The sequence below is a fragment of the Hyperolius riggenbachi genome, chromosome 3 (assembly GCF_040937935.1).
Source record: "Hyperolius riggenbachi isolate aHypRig1 chromosome 3, aHypRig1.pri, whole genome shotgun sequence".
Lineage (NCBI taxonomy): Eukaryota > Metazoa > Chordata > Amphibia > Anura > Hyperoliidae > Hyperolius > Hyperolius riggenbachi.
The window spans coordinates 120170929-120196586 of NC_090648.1; the positions used below are offsets into that span (position 1 = coordinate 120170929).

Sequence of the window (25658 nt, forward strand, 5' to 3'; positions counted from 1 at the left end):
CTGTACTGCGCCTGCGCGATCGGCGCTGTCAATCACCGCCACGTGGGCCAGAGCGGACTGCGCAGTACAGAGCGACCTCCAGGTCGCTCCGACGTCATCGCCGGGGACCGGGTTGGAGCTCCGGCGAACGGCTGCGAGCAGAGCTGCGGCGAGGGAGGTCCTGGGAGCTTGGGGCTGGAGGAAGCCCCCGGTATGTTCCTTTTCATTTTACTATATTTCCCCTGACAACTCCTTTAAGCTATGCACACTCCTTTGAAGTGCCGTGCGATGGTACAGTATATAGCACGACCATGATACATAGTAGTGGCCGCACTAGTAAAGTATCGTGGTCGTGCTATATGCCATCCCGAGGCACTTCAAAGGCCCGTGGGTAGCTTAAGAGCGCACGCTACGCTAACAGTAGTGGCTTATTTAAACCGCACTGCTTGGCGCGATAAACTAATGAATCGACCCCAATGTTTGGAGGCATGTTTTGTTTGTTGTTTTAGATCCACTTCTGGTACATTTTCAAGTATACCTGCCAGAAATATAGGCAACCCAAACTGAACATCTAATGAAAACTATAATCAACAGAAAGTACTTCCAGAGATACAGGTTGAGTACGTAAAGTCAAATATGGACACATGTATTCCATCTACCAAGCCTCCATATTGATTTTTAGTGACCGGTGGCTTTAGTGATCATTAGGAAAGTTTCTGAGATCTCTAGTTGTACTGTTTATGGAATGAGCGATCTGACATGCAGTTTTCACAAACTAGAAATCCTGGCTGTATCTTTTGTTCATCATATGTAGATAAAGTCTGGATGCAATTCTCGGTAGATAAAAGCCATAGCATAGTATGGAAAATGTGCCTTTAAAGTTCCAGATATATAGCACTTAGAAACGATGGATGTATAAAACGTATTTTTTTCTGAAGGGAAAAAAAATGGCACAAAAGGTCAGTGCCACAAATAGACCATCAAATCATCATATTTGATGATTTTGAATGACTCACCATTGCTGTCAAATCGCAAACTGTACATTAACCTTTGTAGATGTGATAGCATATATGCATGTCCATAGCATCTGTGTTATAACTGACAGTTTGTGTCTTGTTTTTATGAAGTGGGGAAAGGTTATAACCTCTGCCATGTTGCTACTGATGTTACTGTCCTTATTGGTGAACGAAAGCAATAAAAACCTGGCTCCTATTCAGTTAGCTTCTCCTGAGTTCATCAGGTGATATCATCTAGGTGATGTTTTTACACTTTTGTCATAAACCACTGGCAAGCAAAAAAAAAAATATTAAATACTTCTGATAGTTTTTTTTAATTGGAAAACGCTAAAAATTGTCTCCTGGGAGAAGAGAACCTGAAGGGAAGCACCCTCGTGTATTTTACCATATACAGTATATCAATAGGAACATGACAGTGTGACGCCGTCGATATGACATATCGAATGCGTCATGGAGTTACGAACGCCAGTTCTTCGCAAACCAACCAAACTGACAGTTTTTGGGTTTAAATACACTTTTTTTTCCCTTCGCCAAAGGGCTGGAGAAATCTTTTCATGGTCAGTTAATTAGCCTCCTGTGGAAAGATTCTCTGCCAGCACAGGGGACCCCCTGAGGTGTTTATGACCTCATCCATCAGGTGAAGGGTAGATATCAGTTGACAGAAGCTCATAAATTGTAGCTTTCTCCAGCCTGATCGGCCCCAGTCTCAGCATGAGATATGACACCTCGGCTGCTCCCTGAGCTTCAAAAGACTTCTGACCTTAGGAAAACCTGCTGTGACCTCAGGAATCCCAATATTCATATGTTCTCCATATTTCCTTCATAATTCCTGGCATAGCAGATCTCCCTGGCCATGAAATCTGCACAGGTTATGGGATTCCACAGGGCGCTGGTTCTGACAGGTTTACGGACCAATCAGACTGCCAGATCTAGCGTAAGATTGTTTTAAAATAACCCTCTAATACCCCAGGGGTCTGATCCCCCAAGTTTGGTATCAACGTTCTTGATAAATTCTGACAAACCTAAAAATGTTATTAGATTTAACCTAACTTGTACGGTTTGCAGATGAGCACACTTATCATGATTCAGGTAAATTTTTGTCTCTATGAGAGGGGCATAGATCTCCTATTCCAAAGAGGTGTGTGATCCACGCCCCCTAACCCCTCCTTGCTGGAGTGGGGGCTATAACCAGACAGAGCCCAGAAAGCTCTGCGTCCTTTACCTTCAATCTGATGCCTAGTAACATCCTGGCAGCCCGCAGGGACACGGGCCAACCTCCATCTTTGAACTTTCTAACAAAGGCCTGTTGGCCGCATGGCAACCGCCATTTTGGGACTTTCGCCAAAGACTTGCGATTGCCGCATGGACTACAAATAACGGTATTTGAACTGTATATAATCAGACATCCTGTTCCTTTTCTTGCCTTCTCTCTGTCAATCAATCTGTTCTAAAATAAGCTGTGTGTATGTAGTTTAGAAATAAACTAACGATTTTATCGTTCAGTCTTGTGCCTGTTCTGGTCATCTGATTGCTGCTATAACGAATCTGCCCTCTGAAGAGTCAGTCATACTACCGCATTGTTTTATGATTTGCTTATGATTGTTGATTTGCTAGCTAGGTTGTAAATAACCGTTTCTTCCTTCTAGGATTAGCTAGTACCAGATTTCCTGTGCGAAATCGATAACGTTAGTTTCTCGATTGTAAATACAATTCGAGATTGCATCATATAGGGACCCAGTAACCTTTCTTTAACGTCACATTGCTCACAGTCTTTAAGCCGTCGGAAGTGACTATTCCCCGAACGGTGACTTGAGCGTGTTGAACGTGATTGGGCTGGCTACCGTATTATGATAGCGGGAGTCTCTTTCCTCCCTGAACTTGAGAGAGTGGTGGCAGTTATTACCCGATTTCCAGCGCGAAATCGATATTTTTAGTGTACCGATTGTATATACAATCAAAATTGTACATGTATGGGCACCTCCAACCAATCTTAACCGTTTACTACGCACATAGTGAATTTGCCTCCAGCAGTCTCTAGTGCATGAGACCTGCATGGCAACAGTGGCCTAGTAATACGGGATTGGTGGATGTTTGTCCCATTACATATTGTCGGCAGCTGCGCGACCAATCTTTATTGTCAGTCTGTTCACCGTACTTCCTGCGTATGCTAACGGGAGCAGATTAGACGGGATTGGCACGCTCTGTCGCCCTTTTCTTCTTACCTCTGACGATCCAGCAACCGGTCTCGTTGTCCGTCTGCGCCCGTACTTCCTGCGTACGCTAACGGGAGCAGATCTCGACGGGATCGCGGGGCTGGATTGTCACAGACAGTAAACACTCTTTGTTTCATTTTTCACTGTTCAGTCTTCTTGTTATCAGCCCTGATAAAATCTCAGACTGAGCATTCAGTCTAGCTTTTCCCCATAATGATTATAGCTGAGTCAGTCTTCTGTGATGTCTTTTCAAGCCCAAGCCTGCCCCCTCCTGGCTCTGCTTTCCTGCTATGTATCCTCGTAGCAGGAAAGCAGAGCCAGGAGGGGGCAGGCTTAGGCTTGAAAAGACATCACAGAAGACTGACTCAGCTATAATCATTATGGGGAAAAGCTAGACTGAATACTCAGTCGGAGATTTTATCAGGGCTGATAACAAGAAGACTGAACAGTGAAAAAATGAAACAAAGAGTAGGTGTTTACTGTCATGTTCCTAGATATAGAGATCTCTATCAGGGTGCTTAGTCTCTGGTTCTCTGTAAAAGTTAATTGTATATGTGACCATGGTCCTCCCAGGAGATAATTTTCATCTTCTCTTTGAAATAACTTTTCAGCGTTTTACAATTGAAAAATAACCCAAATGTTGGTGAAAAAGCACTATCAAAATTATTTTGAGTATTTTCTTGTTTGCTGGTGGTTTAAAATGCATTTTATGACAAGGTGTGAAAATATCACCTAGGAGGAAACATTAACTGCATATGAGCCCCTGTGTTTTTGTTTCTATGGAGCAAGAAGTTTTGAATTGGGATGATACTATATTTATTGGCTAACTTAGAAGAAAAGGAGACCTCTCCATCACCACCATGGAGAAGGTATCATCCTGACTCTCAGCTATCTCATCCTGGATGTCATCCAGGTTCCTAAAGTTAAACTTGAATTAAACAAAACTCCTAATTTGCCCACCCCATGCAATCTTACCTTCCACGGACATCTATGTCACTGTCAACGGTACAATCATCCCCCCAACCACACAAGTCTGCCTGGGTGTAACCCTGGACTCGGCTCTCTCCTTCACCCCCCACACCCAAACCATTGCTAGGATCTGCAACTTCCATTTACACAACATCTCCAAGATTCGGCCCTTCCTGTCCCCGGACACTGCCAAACTCCTTGTCCATGCCCTCATCATCTCCCGCCTGGACTGGCCTTCCTCAGAACTACATCGCCTCCCCCCTACAATCCATCATGAACACAGCAGCCAGACTAATCTACTCATCCCACCGTTCTGTCTCCATAACTCCCCTATGCAAATCCCTTCACTGGCTTCCAAGATGCTTCAGAATCCGTTTCAAGATCCTATGTTTGGCCTATAAATCTATACACCTGGTCAGCAGATACACACATGGCCACCCAGTTCACTCCTCCTAATCACCCCACGCATCTCACATTCCCATGCTTCACTACAGGACTACACTAGAGCTGCCCCCATCCTGTGGAATTCTCTCCCACTGCCCATCAGGCTTGCTCCCTCCTTCAAACAAGCCCTCAAAATTAGCCTCTTCAAGGAGGCCTACCCCACCTCAAGGCTGCCCTAACACTCTCTGGCAAGAACCTCTCAACGCAGCCCCCTCCTTTTGTGTCACTACTCCCTCCCTCTAGATGTTAAGCCTTTGGCAGGGCCCTCTCTCCTTGTGTATGATACTTGATTGTACACTCCACCCAGAGTAATGTGAACTTGTACTACTGGGACTTCCACTCCAGTGTATGATCTAACATTGTATTACTACCTGTATTGTGTTGTGTATCTTATTGCTTATTATCTGTATTGTGTTGTTGGTCAACCTTCTGTATTCTTAAGTATTGTACAGTGCTGAGTAATATGTTGGTGCTATATACATCCATTAAATAATAATAATGAAGTAAGCTTTCGGCTATGAAGCCTTCATCTGAGGAAGTTAGCCAATACATGGTGTCATCCTGATTCAAAACTTCTTGCTTTCACTTATGGCTAATACTAATACGGTACAATACTCTACGGTTTCTATGGAGGAAAGGATATACTGCACTTCCTACATGACCAGGCAGTATAAAGGATTCCCCACAAAATGACACTGCAATTAAAAGTCCAGAGAGGTGCCAAACCTTTTCCCCATGTCAGATACAGAGGATATACTGGTAGTTACAGCTAGGCTTTTTTGATCACAATGAACGACTTAGTCTTGTGTATATTTGCATTGGTAGACAGGTTAAGTCGGCCTGGATGGGAACTTTTAAAAGAAGGTGAAGGAGACTGCCATGCTTACTTCCTTATAATGGGTAAAGCCTGGCTGCCTCTTAACCATCTATTATGTATTTTTATAGTGCTGACACATTTTCTGCAGCACTATTGAACAAGTCAACCTACTCTTATGTTTTTGGGATGTAGAAGGAAACTGGGGCACATGGAAGATTATTGCGTAAATATGCCTGGGAAGCTAACCTGATATTAGCACTACAAGGCAAGCGTGATGGCACCTTTACCCAGCAGGATTACTAAAGTGAGAGGTATATGGAGGCTGCCATATTTCCTTTTAAACCTAATCCGTTGCCTGGCATCCTATTGATCTTTCTGACATCCAGTGTCTACATCACACACCTGAAACAAGCATGCAGCTAATCCAGTCAGACTTCAGTCAGAGCACCTGATCTGCATGCTTGTTCAGGGTCTATGGGTAAAAGTATTGGAGGCAGATAATCAGCAGGACAAGCCAGGCAATTTGCATTGTTTAAAAGGAAATGAATATGGCAGCCTCCATATCCCTCTCATTTCATGTGTCCTTTAGTACTTTCTGAGTTCCTGACTCAGAACAAGTATGCAGATCAGATGTTCTAACTCAAGTGTGACCACTATCTGCATGCTTGCGTCAGCTGTGTGACTAAAAAATTAGAACAGGCAACCAGGTAATGTTCATTTTAAAAGGCAATAAAGAGGACAACTCTCCCTCATGTGCGGATTCCTTTATAGTCACATTATCTGTACTACAACGCAACCACAGCCATATTCCACACCATGGGTCTGGCCTGATGCAGAAAGGGCTGGAAATTATGCAGTGCACAGCAATTTTACTGTTACTTTTAGCGCCTCTAACTCCTTTAGGACTGTGTCACGCCAATGGGCATGCAGGCGGCGGCAGCCCCAGGACCGCCTAACGCTGATCAGAGTAAAATCCTGGGGCTGGCTTTTGCAGGAGATCGCATGCACGCTGCGCACACATCTCCGCTTGGTAGGCGGAGCTCCGCCTTCAGTCTCCCAGCGGCGTCTACTACGTACTGCAATGCGATCTAAGGCAGCGCTGTACAGGGGACAGCCGCGTCACTCAGCTGTCCCCTCCAGAGGGACAAAAGCGATCCGCTGTGATAGGCTGAAGCCTATCACAGCCGATTGCGCTGATTGGCAGGGGGGGGGGGGGGAAATAGTAAAAAATATTAGGAAAATAAAGAAATATTTGCTAAAAAAAAAAACAAACACCTGGAGTGCGATCTGACCCCACCAACAGAGAGCTCTGTTGGTGGGGAGAAAAGGAGGGGGGGGGGGGGGAATCACTTGTGTGCTGAGTTCAGCGGCTCTGCAGGTTAATTTCCCCCCCCCAAACTTTACATTCTTTAACGTGAAAATCTGAAGCCTATAAGCAGCGAAAGTTAAGCAAAAAACATTCTTGAGCTCTGCTTGCATGTATTGCTGAAGAGGTATGAGAACGTCAAAAAAGTCCAAGGGCTGTTTCACACTAAAAATTGCAGCAAAATGCAGCGATTCGACCGAGATTGAGATTCTCATTCAGGAAATGACAATCACTTCTGAAGTGCAGCATGCAGCTGTTTTGGATAGCAATAGCGCCTCATCCTCACTGTAAGACAGCCCCAAGTCATCTAATGCAGGCCAGGATGCCGTTGCACAAACTGCCTTTGCAGCTTTATGTCCTGTGCATGGTGCAATCACCTGACCTGTAAACCAAGCTTGATGTGCTAGTGCATTTTCTAACTCGGGGGTAGGGAACCTTGGCTCTCCAGCTGTTAAGGAACTACAAGTCCCACAATACATTGCAGGAGTCTGACAGCCACAGTCATGATTAATAAAGGCAAATGCATGCTGGGATTTGTAGTTTTATCACAGCTGGAGAGTGCTAATCAGAAATCTTTCAAGCTGCCAGGCTCTTCTCGGGGGCGACTGACACCAAAATACCTGCAGCTTTGATGCTGAGGTGGATGTGTAATATTCATGTCTACTACTGAGACCAGTCAGCATAAAAAACAGAAATGTAGTATAAACAGAGGTGATGATAAAGGACTGATGTCACATACCCCAAGATCCTTGAAGGTTTCCACAGCACAGGATGCCAGCGAGCGCTCTGTACACTCTGGAAGACAAAGATGTGGAGTCACTACACTAGAGTGAGATGGGAATCACCACAGTGCGTTCTTTGTCACAATCAGCCTTGTTACAGAGGATGCTCATGTAATGAGAAATATGAAGCTGAAGACAGTGTGGGTTGTGTAGGTAAGCACTTGTCACAGAAACTGGGCATTAACACCAGAAGTGAAATATGTGGAATAACCTGCACAGGGGACAGAGTAAGGTCAGTAGGTCTTACTATGTGGAAGAGTAATCCATCTATTCCCTTCTAAATGGAGGGCCTTAAGAGTGCACTCCTATTCCAAGACTGATCAAATCTTCACGCCTCTGAGGATCATTACTGACACTACTGGGAGGAAGATCGCGGAGGCACGGGGGAGCCGCCCACCATCGGACGTCACGTAACACGTGCCTCCGCAATCTTCCTCCCAGCAAGGCGTGGCCTGTCAGCGACACCCACATCCAGGCAGTGATAGCGGCTTGAGCGGCCTAACCTGCTCGCTGCAACCCTACTGATGTCACCCTGATCTATGCACCGCAGAAGTCCTTGGTGGGAGCGGTAAGACCACAAGACACAGAGAATGTCCGCTTTTAGGACAGCACCTGTACAGCAATTGTGCATTTTGCCATAAACTGCAGGCTACCTGCTGCAGGGTATGACACAAAAGCCAGTGTCAGTAATGATCGCGTCAGAGGTTATCCTCAGAGGCGTGCATCACTAATTAGCACACTGGGTCGAGCTGGCAACGATCATGCTTCCAATCCATCTGGATGTCAGCAAACAGCATAGCAAATAACATTTGGGCCTGAAGATTTGATCAGCCTTGGAATAGAAGTGCACTCCCATTGGTGACTGTTTGTAGCTAGAGGCCTCTATGCTTTGTTTTTAATTTTGGAGGAGGTTTCTTTATCAGCTGGTGTTTTCTGATTGTTATAGTTGGAATAATAAAATTTGTACATTTATAGTTCATGGCTCCCCAATAAATATTTTCAATACATGTGTACCTTGCTTAGGGTGAGACGTGCATAACTGACTAGGGAGTAGTTGATATGCCGTTTGTGTATTTTTGTTGCTATAAGATAATAAATTTACTACGTAGTACTCTACAGATCCTTCAATATCTGCCTGTCGCTATAAGGAAGCATTGACTACACTAAATGCACCTCATTATTTATTATTATTATTATTTAGTATTTATATAGCGCCGACATATTACGCAGCGCTGTACAATGTATATATATCTTGTCACTAACTGTCCCTCAAAGGAGCTCACAATCTAATCCCTACCATTGCCATATGTCTATATTATGTAGTGTAAGTACTGTAATCTAGGGCCAATTTTTAGGGGGAGCCAATTAACTTATCCGTATGTTTTTGGAATGTGGGAGGAAACCGGAGTGCCCGGAGGAAACCCACGCAGACACGGAGAGAACATACAAACTCTTTGCAGATAGTGCCCCGGCTGGGATTCGAACCAGGGACCCAGCGCTGCAAGGCGAGAGAGCTAACCACTACGCCACCGTGCTGCCCATTACACACCTTGCTTGGCTCTATGCCAAATAATAATGCGGACCAGCTTGTGTGAGGATCTTTATGTATTGCTGGGATAAGCTTGTTTCAAAGCGAAGGCCTTAGAGGGGACCTTCTACCTGATGAGATCCCATAGCTTGGGATTCCTACTTTAAAGCATATTTACTGACATAGTCCAGAAGCCCTAATCTAATATTAGGTCATATTCAGCATTTTCAGAATCATCTGATTTTTAATAAACACAACAACATGTTCCTTTATTCTATACAATGTCATGCAGTGTAATCTCTGAAATGAATGTGCACTTGGGTAGTGGCCAGTGGTTTAAAGTGGGATTGCACTCAAATTACATCTTTAGTCTAAGGCTACTTGCACACCAAGACGTTGCGTTAGGTGCTACGTTAAGGTTGCATAACGTGCACCTAACACAACGTATGGTGCTGCAAGAGCCGACGGTAGAGTGAGCCGCGTTAGGCGGCTCGATTCCTATAATGTCTCCCAGAGTGGCGCTGATTGGCCAGCGGGTCCACGTGATGCGGAGCGAGACACTCCGCATCACGTGGTCCCGCCGGCCAATCAGCGCCCGCCAGTGCAGTGAATATTAAGTAGCCATGTGCGCGGCTACTGTAGCTGGCTCTCCCCGCCTCCTCTCCGCCCCCCACTGCGCATGTGCAAACAGTCTAACGCGGCTATAGCCGCTCCAACGCCGTAGCATGCTGCACTTTGCGGAGAACGTGCAGCGTTACATGTAACGCAACGTGGGCTGTGTGAACAGCCCACTTGTGTTACATTGCTGTGCGTTGGGGGAGCGTTACAGGCGCACTAACGTGCGCCTGTAACGTCTTGGTGTGTAAGCAGCCTAAAGCATAAAATGAACAGCTAAAACCATCTGAGTGGTTTTTAAGGCACTGAAAGGGTGAACACTCAAGCTTTTAACTAAATTTAGCTCAGGGATGTCAAACTCCAGTCCTCAAGGGCGCAGTTCCAATTGGCACACACATTTTTGGCAAAGCTCAATTTGATTGATGGTTTTCAACAGAACTTTCTCTTCTTTGTGTGCTCACTAATAACTTAGACTAGAGCCTTCTTCCACTGCTGCTTATGATCGCGTTGTGTTTAATGATGAATGTTTTAAAGCAAAAATATAATTTGGAGTATAATCCCACTTTAACTACAAGTCTCATGGCTCTACCAAAGGGAAACAAAATGGCAGCATCACTCACTACAGACAGTGGCGTAGCGATAGGGGTTGCAGAGGTAACGGCTGCATCTGGGCCCTTGGGTCAGAGGGGCCCTCCCTCATGCACAATATTAGCTTTATATTAGTAATACCATATATACTCGCATACAAGCCGAATTTTTGACCCCCAAAAAGTGGGTCAAACGTGTGTGTGTGTGGGGGGGGGGTCGGCTTGTATGCGAGTCATGTGGTCCGCGTTCCGACCGCACGGCCGTCCGTATTTGATGACGTGAACGGGGCCTAAGCAGTGTAGCTCTACATTAATGGTACACTGCTCCTCTGAACTAACAAACTGACTAGAGGGGCATCAGAAAGCGAACAATCCTCTCACCACCAGATCCATAGCGCTGACAGTGGTTATAGTTACACCCGTGGTGTAGCAGTGTACAGTGATCATGGAGGATCTCACTGACAGTACTGAAAGCGACCTTGACACTTTGTCATTGTCACCCCTTATAGGCACATAAATGGTCCTCCTGGGGGGAGCCTCCAGCCCTGCAATGTGCATTGCAACGTAGGTGCTCACATACTATGAAAAGCTTTGCAGCACTTATACCTGATGAAGTGGTGTTACCTAAACACATTCTTTGGTGCATAATTCATTTTTATATAATCATGTATTGCTTATCAGGAGGTAAGATGTCTTGCTAGCATTCCTTTTTATACTTTGCTTTATTTTGGGCGACTTTTTTTTCCCCTTTAATTATATATCAAAATGTTCACAACGGTGAACATGTCAGTCAAGTATGTCAGTCACATCTCTAATAAGCGTCAGGAGACATTCATTGTGTCTGTTCTTTCCTTAAACAGCTTTCTACAAAAATGCTTTCCCTACTTTGACCAAATCAGCATGTAGAAAACAGCTTATGATTTTCCTCATTTTACTGGAAGGAGTTCATAAACAATTCAAATTCAGAATGATTCTGATTACCAGATGAGAAGATAGTGGCGTCTCTGAGGATGTCCATTCTAGACAAATGCAATGGGCATCATGCCTACAACTTCCAGTAGGAGTAAGCCTCTTAGAAGAGCACAGGGGACTTCTGGTGTGCAGACGAGAGTCCAGAGGAGGATGCTGGGAGAGTTTGTGTAGGCCGGCTCCAGACACGAACGCTTTATTCTTTGTACAGTAAATGGTTTTAATCAGTGACTGTTCTGGTGCAAGGAATTTTCATAGCAATTTGAGAGGACTGGGGAAAATGTCTATTTTTCTGCCCGGATATCTATTTTAACCACTTCAGTACCAGCCGTTTCTGGCCCCTTAAAGACTGCTGGTTTGAAAAAATGGTGCTTACCAATGTAACGCCGCTACTGTAAATCATGCCACTCTCCCATCTCTGTAGCTCCCTTGTCGCTATGGCAGCAGAGCTCTCTTAGCAGGTCAGGAGTTGATTTCATTAGCTCCTGACCCTGTGATCAGTGTGAGCCAAAAGGATTGCCTCATAGCCAATGAAATCGGCTCCTGACTGGCTCAGAGCAAGCAGGCAGCACCAGCAAGAGCGGGTGGTAACAGCGGTAATGATTGAAATCTACGCCCTGGCAGACATAACATGTGCCGAACAGCGTAGATTTCAATCAGCGTGGTCGGGAAGCGGTTAAACTGAAGATGAAGAATATGTAAAGACATTCCTCTACACTTAACCCTATGTGCGGTTCTAGTTCTTAATTTTAATATCTAAGGCAGGGTGTAATCTTATTAGAATCACAGGCATTTTGCAGCATACGGAAAATCTGCCACACATTATTATTGATTTATAAAGCACCAACATATGCTGTGGTGCTGTACAGAGTAAGAAACAAACATGGGGCACATAATACAGATAAATGTATGTGCAAAATTTACACATTGGTACATAATACAGAAGTGGTAGACATAGTAATAACAGAGACAAATGTAACATGATGATAAAAATGAATAGGAAATACCAAAACACAAAAGAGAGCCCTGCCCTTGCTTGCTTACACTCTAGAGCACATGTGTCGAACTCCAGGCCTGGAGGGCCAGATCCATGCCAGTGTTTAGGATGGACTGAGAAAGAGAGGAATGTGTTCTACCTGAAGGACCACACCCTTTCTGATTCAGACCCATCAATTAATTTGAGCTGTATCAAAAATGTGTGAGGATCTCGGCCCTCGTAGGACCGGTTTGACATACCTGCACTAGAGGAAACAAGTGGGGTAATATACAACACGTATACATAGATACAGTATGTTTTTAGGTTATATTTAGTAAGCACAACTTGGCCAGAGTTTAAAGGGGGAATGACCTAAAGTTAGAGCGTATGCTTGTTTGAAAAAAAATTGTTTTGAGGGAGGACTTAGCAAGATTTCAGAAGTTGGAGAGTGACAGAGGATTAAAGTCAATGGCCCACTAGAGAATCGAGGTTTATTTGCACTCGTCCACATTCCATTTTCTCATTCTTCTGCCATAAAAACACAAAAACAACTTTCTGCTTTTTTCCCCACATCCTGTTCTGTTTGTAATTCTAATGTATTTTGCAGCAAATTAAATTACACATGGAAATTGACCCCCCACCTGTAATTAAAAAAAAAAAAAACCCATGATATCGCAGAGACAAGAGTCAAAAAATCTAGTCGAGAATACAGAACATAAAAAACATACTCACCATAAGAGCCATCCTCTTCAGCTTTTCCCTGTAGGTACTCTTGCAGTTTGTCCACATAGTTTGACTCCGTTTCTGTAGAAAACAGAAATGTGCAAATATTTTCATACCTGCCTTCTTTATTTATTACTTTGATTGCGAATACCAAACTGATGCCTCATAGGTACATAGCCTAATCACAACACACAATACACAACACAATCACAACACATACCACAGGAAGTACTTTAGTTGGGCTCAGGGAGTACTTGGATTTTTCATAGTAAATCTATTATATTACGTTTTGAGATTAACAACAATGATAAAGCATATGTAAATTAACCTGAATACGTATTTATAGTTAATTAAGAGCATCAAGCAGAGTTTAAAAAGCATTTATACTCAAATAAAAAGTACTCCTAAGCAATATCTAGGCATCAAGAGGTAATTGAGATGAGGTTACTATCAACAGGGGGTACTTGACCAACACAGTCAATGCTGTAATAATGCTGAGAAATGGTGGTATATAGCACAATAGAAAACATTAGCAGGTTGGTAGTTTATTTCTTAGAGTTGAGGGAAAGTTTAATTATCTGTGGGAATGGTAAAGGCAAGTGCTCATTTTTATGTAGAGGAAAGGATTTAGTACTCATATTAGAGTTCAGGCAACAACAAAAAAAAGCCTGTTAGGGTCCTTTTACACTATATCATTAGCTGTCAGTTGCAATTGAAAGGACAACTGATGTGCAGTCCAGTGTTCATGTTTCCCTATGGCCTCTTTCACACTATAAACTAAAGCTTTTTCGCAGTACAATGCTATGGAAAAATAAAAGCACATTAAAATGTAAAGCAACATATAGCAACGCATTAAAACACATGAAACGCATCAAAAAGATTTTTACCTAAACAGAGGGAAGTCTCAGAATTCTATTGAAGTTTCCCTCCATGCTCTGATGTCCCCAGTCAGCATGGCCACTCTCCACATCAGAGCCACACTCCTCTCCTATTATGAATGCGGCTATGCAGTAGCCATGCGAGTACGGTCGCGCATGTACAGTAGCACAGAACCGCTCGTACACGATTTCTGATTGAATTCGATGGACATATGTCTTTTTTCAACCCATAACTATGACTTACTACGCATGTACAGGCTGAGGAAGAGGAGTCCTCATAATTGGCGGCAATGCCCTGGGGACTGCACTCAGTGAGGGGAGACAATAGGATCCTGAGGCTTCCCTTTAATTAGGTAAATATCTGATTTTGTACCCAAGCTTTGGCTCGGTACACTTTAAGTGTAAAAGAGCACTCAGGGATATTTCTACTAACTTCTTCCCTGGATGTGTGTGTGTGTGTGTGTGTGTGTGTGTGTGTGTGTGTGTGTGTGTGTGTGTGTGTGTGTGTGTGTGTGTGTGTGTGTGTGTGTGTGTGTGTGTGTGTGTGTGTGTGTGTGTGTGTGTGTGTGTGTGTGTGTGTGTGTGTGTGTGTGTGTGTGTGTGTGTGTGTGTGTGTGCGTGTGTGTGTTCTCAGCTGACAATTTTAATACGTTTCTAAGCAGTGAATCCCTCAGTGAATAAAGTGGAGTGCCAAATATCCTAATTCACTTCTTAGTATTCTGTTGTGATCCATGAAAAACCTGTTGCTCAGCTATCAGAAGGCAGTAAAACAAAACAAAAAACAAAGCCAGTGTAACTCCTTCAGTTTGTAGGTCTGAATAACAAAAAAACAAGAAAAGAAAAAAAAGCAGAATTCTTTCCTGTTCTGGAGTTAATTTGTCTTCTGTTTACATATGGTAAACATGGTCTGTTCTTAAAGGCCTGAAGGGCTCTTTTCCACTATGAAATGCGATCGCAATCGCATTTCAATTTCCACCATGCAATTGCGATTGAGCTACTATACTCATTATAGTCCAGCTCAATCGCATACAAAACGCGGCAGGACGACGATTGCGCTTTGACCAAAATCGCATCGCAATCGGATCGCACTAATGGAAATTGCTGCTGCAGTTTCCATTAGTTTAATGTACCTTGCGATTTGCGATCAGAAGCAAATCGCAAATCACAGGCTAGTGGAAAAAGGCCCTTAAGGTGGCCATACACTGGTCGATTTGCCATCAGATCGACCAACAGATAGATCCCTCTCTGATCGAATCTTTACTGCAAACAGATTGTGAATCGATTTCAGCATGAAATCGATCACAATCTGTGGAGCTGCTGCCAGCTATACAATACCTGATCTGGCCGGCGCAACTCCCCCGGTCTCCGCTGTCTTCTTCTCTGCGCTGGTCTCCGGACCGGCTGGCTTCACTGAACTTCCTGTCCAGGGGAAGTTTAAACAGTAGAGGGCGCTCTAGTGTTTAAACTTCCTGCCGGGACAGGAAGTTTAGTGAAGCTGCAATCCTGGAGCCCAGAGTGGAGAAGAAGACAGCGGAGACAGGGGGAGTCACGCCGGCCGGAACAGGTAATGTATTGCCGCTGTATTGTGTCGGTCGTCGGGCAATCGAAAACCGCTATTGACGCACTTCTGACCCGCCGGCGATCGAGAAAAATCTTCTGCACGGACGTATCAACGGAAACGATTGAATTCGGACGGAAATTGATCGTTCTGTCAGCGTTTGCGCAAAGATTTCACAGCAGACTCAATCACAGTGATCGAATCTGCTGTATATCGGCGGCAAAATTGTTAGGTGTATTGGCCCCTTAAAGTTGGCTGAGGTGGCTAATGACGATGGCCTCTGGTGATTATCCAGTGTGTGGCCGCCCGTCCAATCAACTCACCCAACGGGCGGCCAACTTCTTTGAAGATGCCACTCCCCTGTCACGCGTCATCCCTCCGCCCCCCTGCATAGCAAAATAATAAGCTGTCATCTACACAGCTGACACTCGTCTGTACTGGCCCGCCCCAGCAATGACACCCAAGGGGATAGGGTCCTGATCCCTGGCAAGCGACATATCAAAGATGTGTACACATCTTAAGTTCTTGCAGAAGTAGTCAGCAGTGAGCTGATAAGATATGGGAACAAAGCTCTCTAACTGAAAGGCTGCTCTGACTGCAGCAGTACCCTTTTTTTGTATAGTGCCATTATAAAATTAACGTTAAATTTGCGATAGTGGTCCTTTAACTGTTGTCCATATTGTCAGAGAATTATGGTTTCCTATTACAGGTCAGGTGAGATAAGATAATGGGTTCTCTGTATACAGAGTATGCAAAGTGAAAACTGACTTCAGAGATGTTGTGTAGAATGGGCAGTGTGTACTCGGTACTAAGGAAAGAGGAAAAGGTGGAGAAAAGAGCTGAAAGGGAGGGAGAGAGAAGGGGAAGGTTGCAGAAGAAGATCTAATCACTTCCTCCCTTCAGCCACTTCCTCCATCCATCCTGTGTAGCAAAATAAATGGCTTCTATGTCTCTTTAGCAGGGATGTAATTAATGTTTCCCTTCATTTGTTGTCTTTCAAAGTGTCCTGAAAATCACAGGCCAACAGTGTATACTTGCTAACATAAAACAATTCCATGATAACTCTCCAGCCATACCAGATTGGAATGTGCCATGTTCCTGCAGATACAAGGCAGCCTTCTCATAAGTCTTCAGCAGTGGTCCCAGAAGATGACAAAGGAGGACAAAGAAATCAGCATGACGGTTTGAGCGGCCCAACTAGCACAAGACAAGAGGGTGAATCATCCGTTAATAAGTGATTTTATACTCAGTGTTCTCCCCAGAATTTTTTTCCAGCCGGGTGGCATGTAAAAGTAGCCGGGTGGGGCGAGAGAAGAGAATGCAGGGCTGGTGCTTCTTACAGCATAGGAGGAGTTGAGCTGATGACAGCCGGGTGCTAGCCAAAACTAGCCGGGTGGAGCACCCGGCTAAAAGAGCCTGGGGAGAACACTGTATACTGTATTTATAAAGCACTAACATAATACACAGTGCTGTACAACAGATAGAAGACACATTACAGTAAAACAATGGTACACAAAATAGTGATGTAACAAACAATAGTGCACACATTGCAAGGTAGGAATAAATATAGCAGATAAGTCACTGAGTCCATATGGTGGTGGAGAAGAGCACACAGTGAGGAGGACCATACCAAATTTGGTTACAACCTAAATGGTGGGGGAGAGGGTTGTAGGTCTAAGGGAGGGAATTGGATCGGTGAAGATGGTGAGTAACCAATGGTAAGCTAAAGGGGCGGCAAGCTTGATGGTGGGGGGGAGGAAGGGAGTTCCAAAGAGTTGGGGCTGCTCTGGAAAAGTCCTGGAGCCTCGCAAGTGATGTGAAGGGTGAACATCGAGGGGTGGACATCCATAGGTTATTCGAGGAGCAGAGTGAGCGGGTTGGGGGGCATCTCTGTATGAGATCCACAAAAGGGGAAGTATGGTGGATGGATTAATATGCCATGCAGAGCAGTTTAAATTTAATTCTGAGGGGGACAGGGAGCCAATGAAGGGACAAGTGAAGAAAAGCAGCTGTAGAGGAGCGGTGGGAGGAGTGAATGTGTATGGCAGCTGCATGCATAGCGGATTGAAGATGAAGTGTGGTCTCAGGAAGACCAATTCTCCCTAGCAACAGAGAGGATTTTCATTGGTCCACCATGAACCAATGAGAATGCTTTCTGTTGCTAGTGAGGATTGGTCTATTGTAAACCAATGGGGAGCGCCATGCTCCTGCTGCCAGTCTCTAATCTGTTTATCAGGAGTAAGCAGCGGCGGAACCGGGGAACACTTGGGTATTTGTGTGGTGGTGGGTGAAGCAGATGTGGTGTTTAGCTTAGTGAAAACAGAACTGTCCATTCTCATAGGCTTTACTTGCGCCCGTGCACCTGGCGTTTTGCGTCCCCTTGCAGAAAAATGCATATCCTATTTTTAACAATAGGATCAGCTTCTTGCATTTAGTATAGATGCAGAAAACATACCAACCGGCTACGTTTTATGCACAAGCGGGAACCGAACCTGAATCTATAACAGTGATAAACCATCTATAAACAAGCCTGAAATACTGAAGGCATGATGGGATGCCAGCATTAGCATACAACTGTAGAGCAGTCCTAACAATATTTCTGTGTCGAGTGGCACTTGAAATGATGTTATTCTCAAAAGGAAGCCCTTGGCAAACACCATTGTTGAAAAAGGGGAACATGCTGTAATATTTCTGAGAATCCCTCTACCTCAGGATCATGCAGCGAAGGCATTTCACACTGCTGTAGATAAACAGCCATTTCTGAACAAGAGCAGTGCAATGCTGTGTGTAGACACATTAGTAACATCACACCGTCAGCGTGGAAGAAAAGTATAGAATGGCAATCAGGGCATTTATTTCACTCTAATAGAGACATTAAAGAAAGATAGAAAACTACTTTAAAGAGCAACTGTAACCAAGTCAGTAGCCAAAACCTCCTGAGAAATCTTTTCCTTTTCTCAAACAGATCATCAGGGGGCTCTGTATGGCTGATATTGTGGTGAAACCCTTCCCACAATGTGATGTCAGCACCTAGGTACCAATGTCACACTGTGGGAGCCTTGCTGCATTGTCGGAAATACCAGCTGTTTCCAACTGCCAAAAAAAGCTGCATCTCCTTCCACAGACATCACCTGCAGCAGTAAAGATGTCGCCATGTGATACATTTCAGAATGTAAATCAGGGAGAGGAAAAAGGTTACAATAGGCAACCATTGACTAAGTCATTTATACTGTAAATAATTACTGTATATTCCTGCGTATAAGACTACTTTTTAACCCTTGAAAATCTTCTGAAAAGTTGGGGGTCGTCTTATACGCCGGGTGTCATTGATGCGGGGTGATACGCCCTATCCTGTTACCGCCTCTCAGATCTCCCTGCTGAGGGAGCGCAATCTATTCTTCCATAGCGCTCTGAACAGGTAGAAAAGGCGAGCTGACCAGTCTACTTAAAGAGAGTTGACCAATGCAACAAGTCAATTGACTATATACTGTTATATACTGGGTAACACATACAGTACAGCACCAGTATCTGTTCATACACAGCACCAGTACATGATTTTTTTATTTTTATTTTAATTTGGTGTGCGTTGGAAGAGGGGTAGTCTTATACGGCGAGTATATCCCAAACTCTATATTTTAACTGGAAAAGTTGGGGGGGTCGTCTTATACGCCCAGTCGTCTTATACGCCGGTATTGTAAAAATTAAGCAATGTTTTATCATTATGGATCAACAGGGATATGTGAGGGAGCAGGCTGGTGTTGTACTTTATACCGGTTTGAACTCGACGGACGTATGTCTTTTTTCAACCAAAATAACTATGTAACTATGTAAATATGTTATCTTCACTGCAGTTCCTCTTTAAAGGGAACCTTAAGTGAGTAAAATTATTTAAAATAAATACATGACGTAGCTGCAAATGAATATTACATACTAACCTCACCGTCAGTTACTCTCAGAAGCTCACCATTTTCCTCTTACAGTGATCCCTTCCAGTTCTGACTAGATTTTGTCAGAACTGAAATATACCAGTTGCTGTCAGTTATATATCAGCAGCTGTCAGTTACAACTGAATGTGCAAGGTAATGTCCATCTTTCCCTGTGGCTCAAGTGGGTGGTATTACAATTTAAAAGTGTGCTGACCAGGAAACTCTTATGGGGTAGTGGCTATTTTTAAAATGGAGGACGGAGAATTCCATTGATCACAGTGGACAAATGGGACACAGGGGAGGAGAGACAGATTGAGGAGTAGACTACAAAGGATGTAAGTATGGCCTGTGTATGGTTATTTTGATTTTTATTTTCAGTTCAGGTTCTCTTTAAGTACTCTATCTTAAAGGACACCTGAAGTGTGAGGCATATTTCTTTCCTTTTTAACAATATCAGTTGCCTGGCATCCTGCTGATCGCTTTGGCTGTAGTAATGTCTGAATCACACGCCTGAAGTAAGTATGAGATAGAAACACCTGATCTGCATGCTTGTTCAGGGTCAATGGCAGAAAATATTAGAGGCAGAGGATCCGCAGGACTGCCAGGCAACTGGGATTGTTTAAAAGAAATAAGGCAGCCTCCATATCCTTCTCAGTTCAGGTGTCCATTAAAGGAGACCTTGTCCTAAACACTACACTAATCTGCTTCCGGAAGTGACAGGCAAGCTCACTGTAGTATGTATTCACTGTTTTACCCCATAAATAACTTCTAATGAATGTCTATCAGCACTGCTATGGTGTCAGCTTGGAAAATACTATGCATTGATCTCTGTTTACATACACAGTGGGCCAGATTTATCAAAGCATTGCAGTTTTTTCTTCTAAAGGTGGCCATACATGGTACAATTTTTCCTTTTTTTCGATTAGAAATAATTTAGTTCGATTATTCCGTTAGATCGAATATAAAGATTTTTCCAGCATGTCCGATCAGATTTTTCTTGAAAAAACGGGATAATCATTCGAATTTCTTGATCGGAAAAAAAAAATATTTTCATCATTTAGATCGAACAAACGGGAAAATCGAACGTTTTTATTGTATCATGTATAGGCACCATAAAACTGTTCTAACCAGCAGAGGAACAGTTCTGCATGATAGTAAGAAACTTCCCAAATCCTACATAATACCGGCAGTTTAGCGTGGATTTCTAGAGCTGCACTTCAGTTAAAGGAATACTATCGATGTATGCATTTATTTTTAAATGCTGTATGTTGTAGCACAAATTAGGGCAAGTACTAGGAGCAATTTGATTCCTCACACAGCTGTTTCTCTCAGCTGTAAAATCCTCCGTCAGTTTTGGCGTCAGTGTTGGATACAAAATGTATCTAATACTGACTGCTCCCAGAGGGCTAGACCATGTCTGCACAGGGGAGTTGCTATCAACTCCTCAGTTTATAGTTTAATTATCACCTTGCTGAAAGAATCTTGTTGATATGGTGGTGAGGGGTTAAAGATTCTAGCAATGTGTGTTTATTATCTTTGCTTCTCTTGACTGATAAAGATACTAATAATGCTAATTGTAAACAGTGATCTGCCCCTCTCAGCAGCTTGTAAAGTGGATGCAGCCTGGAGTGTATCACCTCAAGCAGACAGCCAGGCAAGCAGTCTGAGTGTAAACACAATAGCTAGTTATATTCCAGCAATATTACAGCTCATTTAGTTACCTGTTACCACCTCAGATCAGCCTATTTCTCCTCATGTCTGCTGCATGCTGTGAGTGACACAGTGAAATATATTTGTGAGCTGTGTGACAGAGTAACCAAGCAGCTCAGGGTGACCCAAACTACTATGAGCTGTGTGAGAAATGAATTTTTAAGCAGGGATAGTGAGAGAGAGACCTGGGTGAATAAATAAAGTGCCCCTAGCACTAGTGGTAATGTGTACACTAATATAGAGTATTAAAAATAAAAGTCGTTTCAATCGATAGTACTCCTTTAAGAAAAGTGCAGAGCCATTCCTAAACTGCTGCAGATTAGGAAGTACTCAATAGCAGTTCTACAGACATGATTTGTGAAGGGCTCCTCCCCCCTGCTGAATTCCTCCTCAGAGCCTGCTGACAGCAGATGTATTGGTTTCCTCAGCAACAGCAATTTCCCTCACACACTACACTGCATGAGAGACCTTCCTAACTCCTCCTATTCTTAACAGTTTAAGAAGGAATCTGCACTATTTAGTGATTTCTTAGGATGTCTGAGAAAGTTCTGCACCGATTTCTAAAAACCTACTAATATTTTGTCTCAGACACTCTTGATAAATGTCCCCCAGCTTTTCTGTTGTGTGCACTTAAAGAGACTCCGTAACAAAAATTGCATCCTGTTTTTTATCATCCTACAAGTTCCAAAAGCTATTCTAATGTGTTCTGGCTTACTGCAGCACTTTCTGCTATTACAGTCTCTGTAATAAATCAATGTATCTTTCCCCTGTCAGACTTGTCGGCCTGTGTCTGGAAGGCTGCCAAATTCTTCAGTGTTGTGGTTCTGCTATGAACTCCCCCTTCCAGGCCCCTCTATGCACGCTGCCTGTGTATTATTTAGATTAGGGCAGCTTCTCTCTTATCTTTTACAAGCTGGATAAATCGTCCTCTGAGCTGGCTGGGCTTTCACATACTGAGGAAATTCAGACAAAGGCAAAGCTGTTTGCAGGAAGAAAAGAGCAGCCTGAAACTTCAGTGCATGAGAGATGCAGGGGGAAAGAAACACACAAATGATCTCTTGAGATTCAAAAGGAAGGGTGTATACAGCCTGCTTGTGTATGGATGTATTTTCTATGTGTGGACATACTGTACATCAACCTACTTCCTGTTTTGGTGGCCATTTTGTTTGTTTATAAACAAATTTTTTAAAACTGTTTTTAACCACTTTTAATGCGGCGGGGAGCGGCGAAATTGTGACAGAGGGTAATAGATGTCCCCTAACGCACTGGTATGTTTACTTTTGTGCGATTTTAACAATACAGATTCTCTTTAAGCTTCTCTGTTGTGTGCAAGTAAACCTGTAAGGGAAAAATGGTCCCCTGGGGGGTACTTACCACGGGAGCTGGAACCTCTGGATCCTAATAAGGCTTCCCCCATCCTCTGCAGCAGAGGTGGTCCGGCGCTGGAACCCCCAAAAATATCCTAGCGGTGCTTGTTGATTCACACGCATGCACAGTACAGCATCTCCGCTTGGGCGGAAATATTCAAGCCCAATTGGGTCCGCTCTACTGCACAGTTGCAAGCCATCTCTGTCTGCACAGTAGAGCAGACCCGATCGGGCTCAGCTATTTCCACCGGAGCCTGAGCCGGGCTGCCACTGCTGGATCGGGCTGGAGGGAGACGGGGAAGCCTCATTAGGATCCAGAGGCTTCCCCTTCCAGAGGTAAGTACCCCCCAGGGACACTTTTTCCATGACAGGATTACTTTAAAGGACTTCTGTTGCGAAAATCTTAAAACTTTAAATATACAGTGGGTTGCAAAAGTATTCGGCCCCCTTGAAGTTTTCAACATTTTGTCACATTACTGCCACAAACATGCATCAATTTTATTGGAATTCCACATGAAAGACCAATACAAAGTGGTGTACACATGAGAAGTGGAACGAAAATCATACATGATCCCAAACATTTTTTACAAATAAATAACTGCAAAGTGGGGTGTGCATAATTATTCGGCCCCCTTTGATCTGAGTGCAGTCAGTTGCAGTCAGTTGCCTATAGACATTGCCTGATGAGTGCTAATGACTAAATAGCGTGCACCTGTGTGTAATCTAATGTCAGTACAAATACAGCTGCTCTGTGAGGGCCTCAGAGGTTGTCTAAGAGAATATCAGAATCAGATTTATCAGAATCAGATTTATTTCGCCAAGTGCAGCAGTAGCCACCCTCGGAATTGTTTGTGGTACACATCGGCATTAAAGCATAGTACAAAGGCATTAGAAGCATAGTAGTGCAAAAAACATGCAATGACGAACAGACAAAGACATGAGATAAAAACCAGGTAGTGCAAAAAACATGTGCAGACAAGGGAATTTAGGTATTGTAGTGCACGCTACATGTGATAACCACCGAATAGGTAAACATTAATTTAGGCCTGGGTCACAGATGTGCTATTTAGTTTTCCTGTTTATTGCATTACTGAATATTGGGAGCAACAACACCGTGAAGTCCAAAGAACACACAAGACAGGTCAGGGATCAAGTTATTGAGAAATGTAAAGCAGGCTTAGGCTACAAAAAGATTTCCAAAGCCTTCAACATCCCACAGAGCACTGTTCAAGCGATCATTCAGAAATGGAAGGAGTATGGCACAACTGTAAACCTACCAAGACAAGGCCATCCACTTAAACTCACAGGCCGAACAAGGAGAGCGCTGATCAGAAATGCAGTCAAGAGGCCCATGGTGACTCTGGACGAGCTGCAGAGATCTACAGCTCAGGTGGGAGACTCTGTCCATAGGACAACTATTAGTCATGCACTGTACAAAGTTGGTGTAATGATCTGCTCTGCTGTCTGCACAGGCAGACAGCTTTTTGACCATTTTGTAAGTCTGAGTGCTGCAGGTCCCTGGAAAGGAGACCTGTCTTCACTCTGCAACTTGCTGAACTGCTGCTCTGGTGAGGAATTTGCATCCACTTGGCATGCAAATTGCTTAGCTTAGCTGCTTCCTTTGATGGCTTGCAGTATAAATACCATTTCCTCCCAGAATCCCTTGCTGGTCATGATGGTTTGTTCCTGCTAGACTTACCTTGAGTCTTAGCCCTCTGCATATTGTTTGTTAAGATTATCTTAGAGTAATCCTTGGGAGTGCACTAGCATTCTTTCTAGCGTAGTTAGGTTGTTATTTATCTGTATTCAGGGCCGGGTCGAGGCATAGGCTGAAGAGGCTCCAGCCTCAGGGCGCAGTATAGGAGGGGGCGCACAATTCATTCAGCTGTCATTCCTAATTGTGTTTGAAGCAGAAAGAAATAAGAAAAGGAGATACATGGAAGTGACTACAAGCCAGATAACTAGAGATTAAGGTGTTTGGGGCCCTGGGGTGCCTCTTAGTCTAATAGCAATCAGTGTGTGACGGCTGGGGTGGAGGGGTGGAGGGATGGAGGGGCGCACTTTGGTGTCTCAGCCTTGGGTGCTGGAGGACCTTGTCCCGGCTCTGTCTGTATTGCCTAGTTCTGTCTATCTGTTGCGATTGTCTTGTCGCCAGCGGCGGTCGAAAGGAAATCGTTCTGTCTGTTGGGATCGTATTCGCCCTAGCGGTAGAGGTGGTGGTTCCTTCTGTATTCTGCCTTAGGGGTGCTAGCCAGAGCAGCGGTTGCTACTGGTGGCCCCATCTGTCTGTCTGTCTGGATCGCATTCGCCCTAGCGGTAGTGGCGGTGGTTCCTTCTGTACTCTGTCTGGGAGTGTAGGCCAGAGCTGCACTTGCTACTGGTTACTCCTACTGTCTGTCTTGTCTGGATCGAACGCTTGCTGTAGTCTCGGTGAGGTAACCGTTTAGCAAGCGTTCGCGTTCTCTTTTGTTTTCGTGTTTCTTTGGTTAGTCAGGGTTGGTACGCTTTGTCGCTATTGCGCTTCTCGTGTGGCGACCGTGCCGTGCACGCGCTTTACGTGTGGGGACCGCGTGTAGTTAGTCCTGTCTGTTCCTTTGCTCTCTCTTAGTTGTGTGTTCACCGTCGCCGGGTGGCGACTAGATTGGTGGACACACATACATTCTGTCGCTGTGCTCACTTTCTCTTTCTCAGGGCTATCTTACCCTGCATTGTTGCAATTCGTACAATTCCCATCTGGCATCTGTGCAAGTGCAGAGAGGTTGTTCATCTGCACTCCACAGCTCCATCTGCCAGTGGGAATTTCCCTCTACAAGTGCATTACACCAAAGCTGGGTTCTGTTGTTTTGTATGCTTGTGGAGGATTTCCGCAGTGTCAGCGCACATTTTGTGCGCTGACCTCGGAAATAATTCCGCAATCGTTACAGTTGGCCTTTATGGAATAGTGGCAAGAAGAAAGGCATTGTTAACAGAAAGCATAAGAAGTCCCGTTTGCAAGTTGCCACAAGCCATGTGGGGGACACAGCAACCATGTGGAAGAAGGTGCTCTGGTCAGATGAGACCAAAATGGAACTTTTTGGCCAAAATGCAAAACGCTATGTGTGGCGGAAAACTAACACAGCACATCACTCTGAACACACCATCCCCACTGTCAAATATGGTGGTAGCAGCATCATGCTCGGGGGGTGCATCTCTTCAGCAGGGACAGGGAAACTGTTCAGAGTTGATGGGAAGATGG

At 44.2% G+C, this 25658-nt stretch overlaps 1 protein-coding gene across 2 annotated transcripts in view; it reads right to left on the bottom strand.

Moving 5' to 3' along the window:
• The window catches only part of GPAT2 (glycerol-3-phosphate acyltransferase 2, mitochondrial), a 128612-nt gene that overhangs the window by 5572 nt on the left and 97382 nt on the right, over positions 1-25658 (bottom strand). For both annotated transcript variants that reach the window (XM_068274838.1, XM_068274839.1), the window contains exons 19-21: positions 16497-16617; positions 12994-13065; positions 7544-7599 (exon numbers count right to left, since the gene is read on the bottom strand). In XM_068274838.1, the coding sequence (XP_068130939.1) occupies positions 7544-7599; positions 12994-13065; positions 16497-16617 (249 nt within the window). The remainder of the gene's footprint in view (positions 1-7543; positions 7600-12993; positions 13066-16496; positions 16618-25658) is intronic.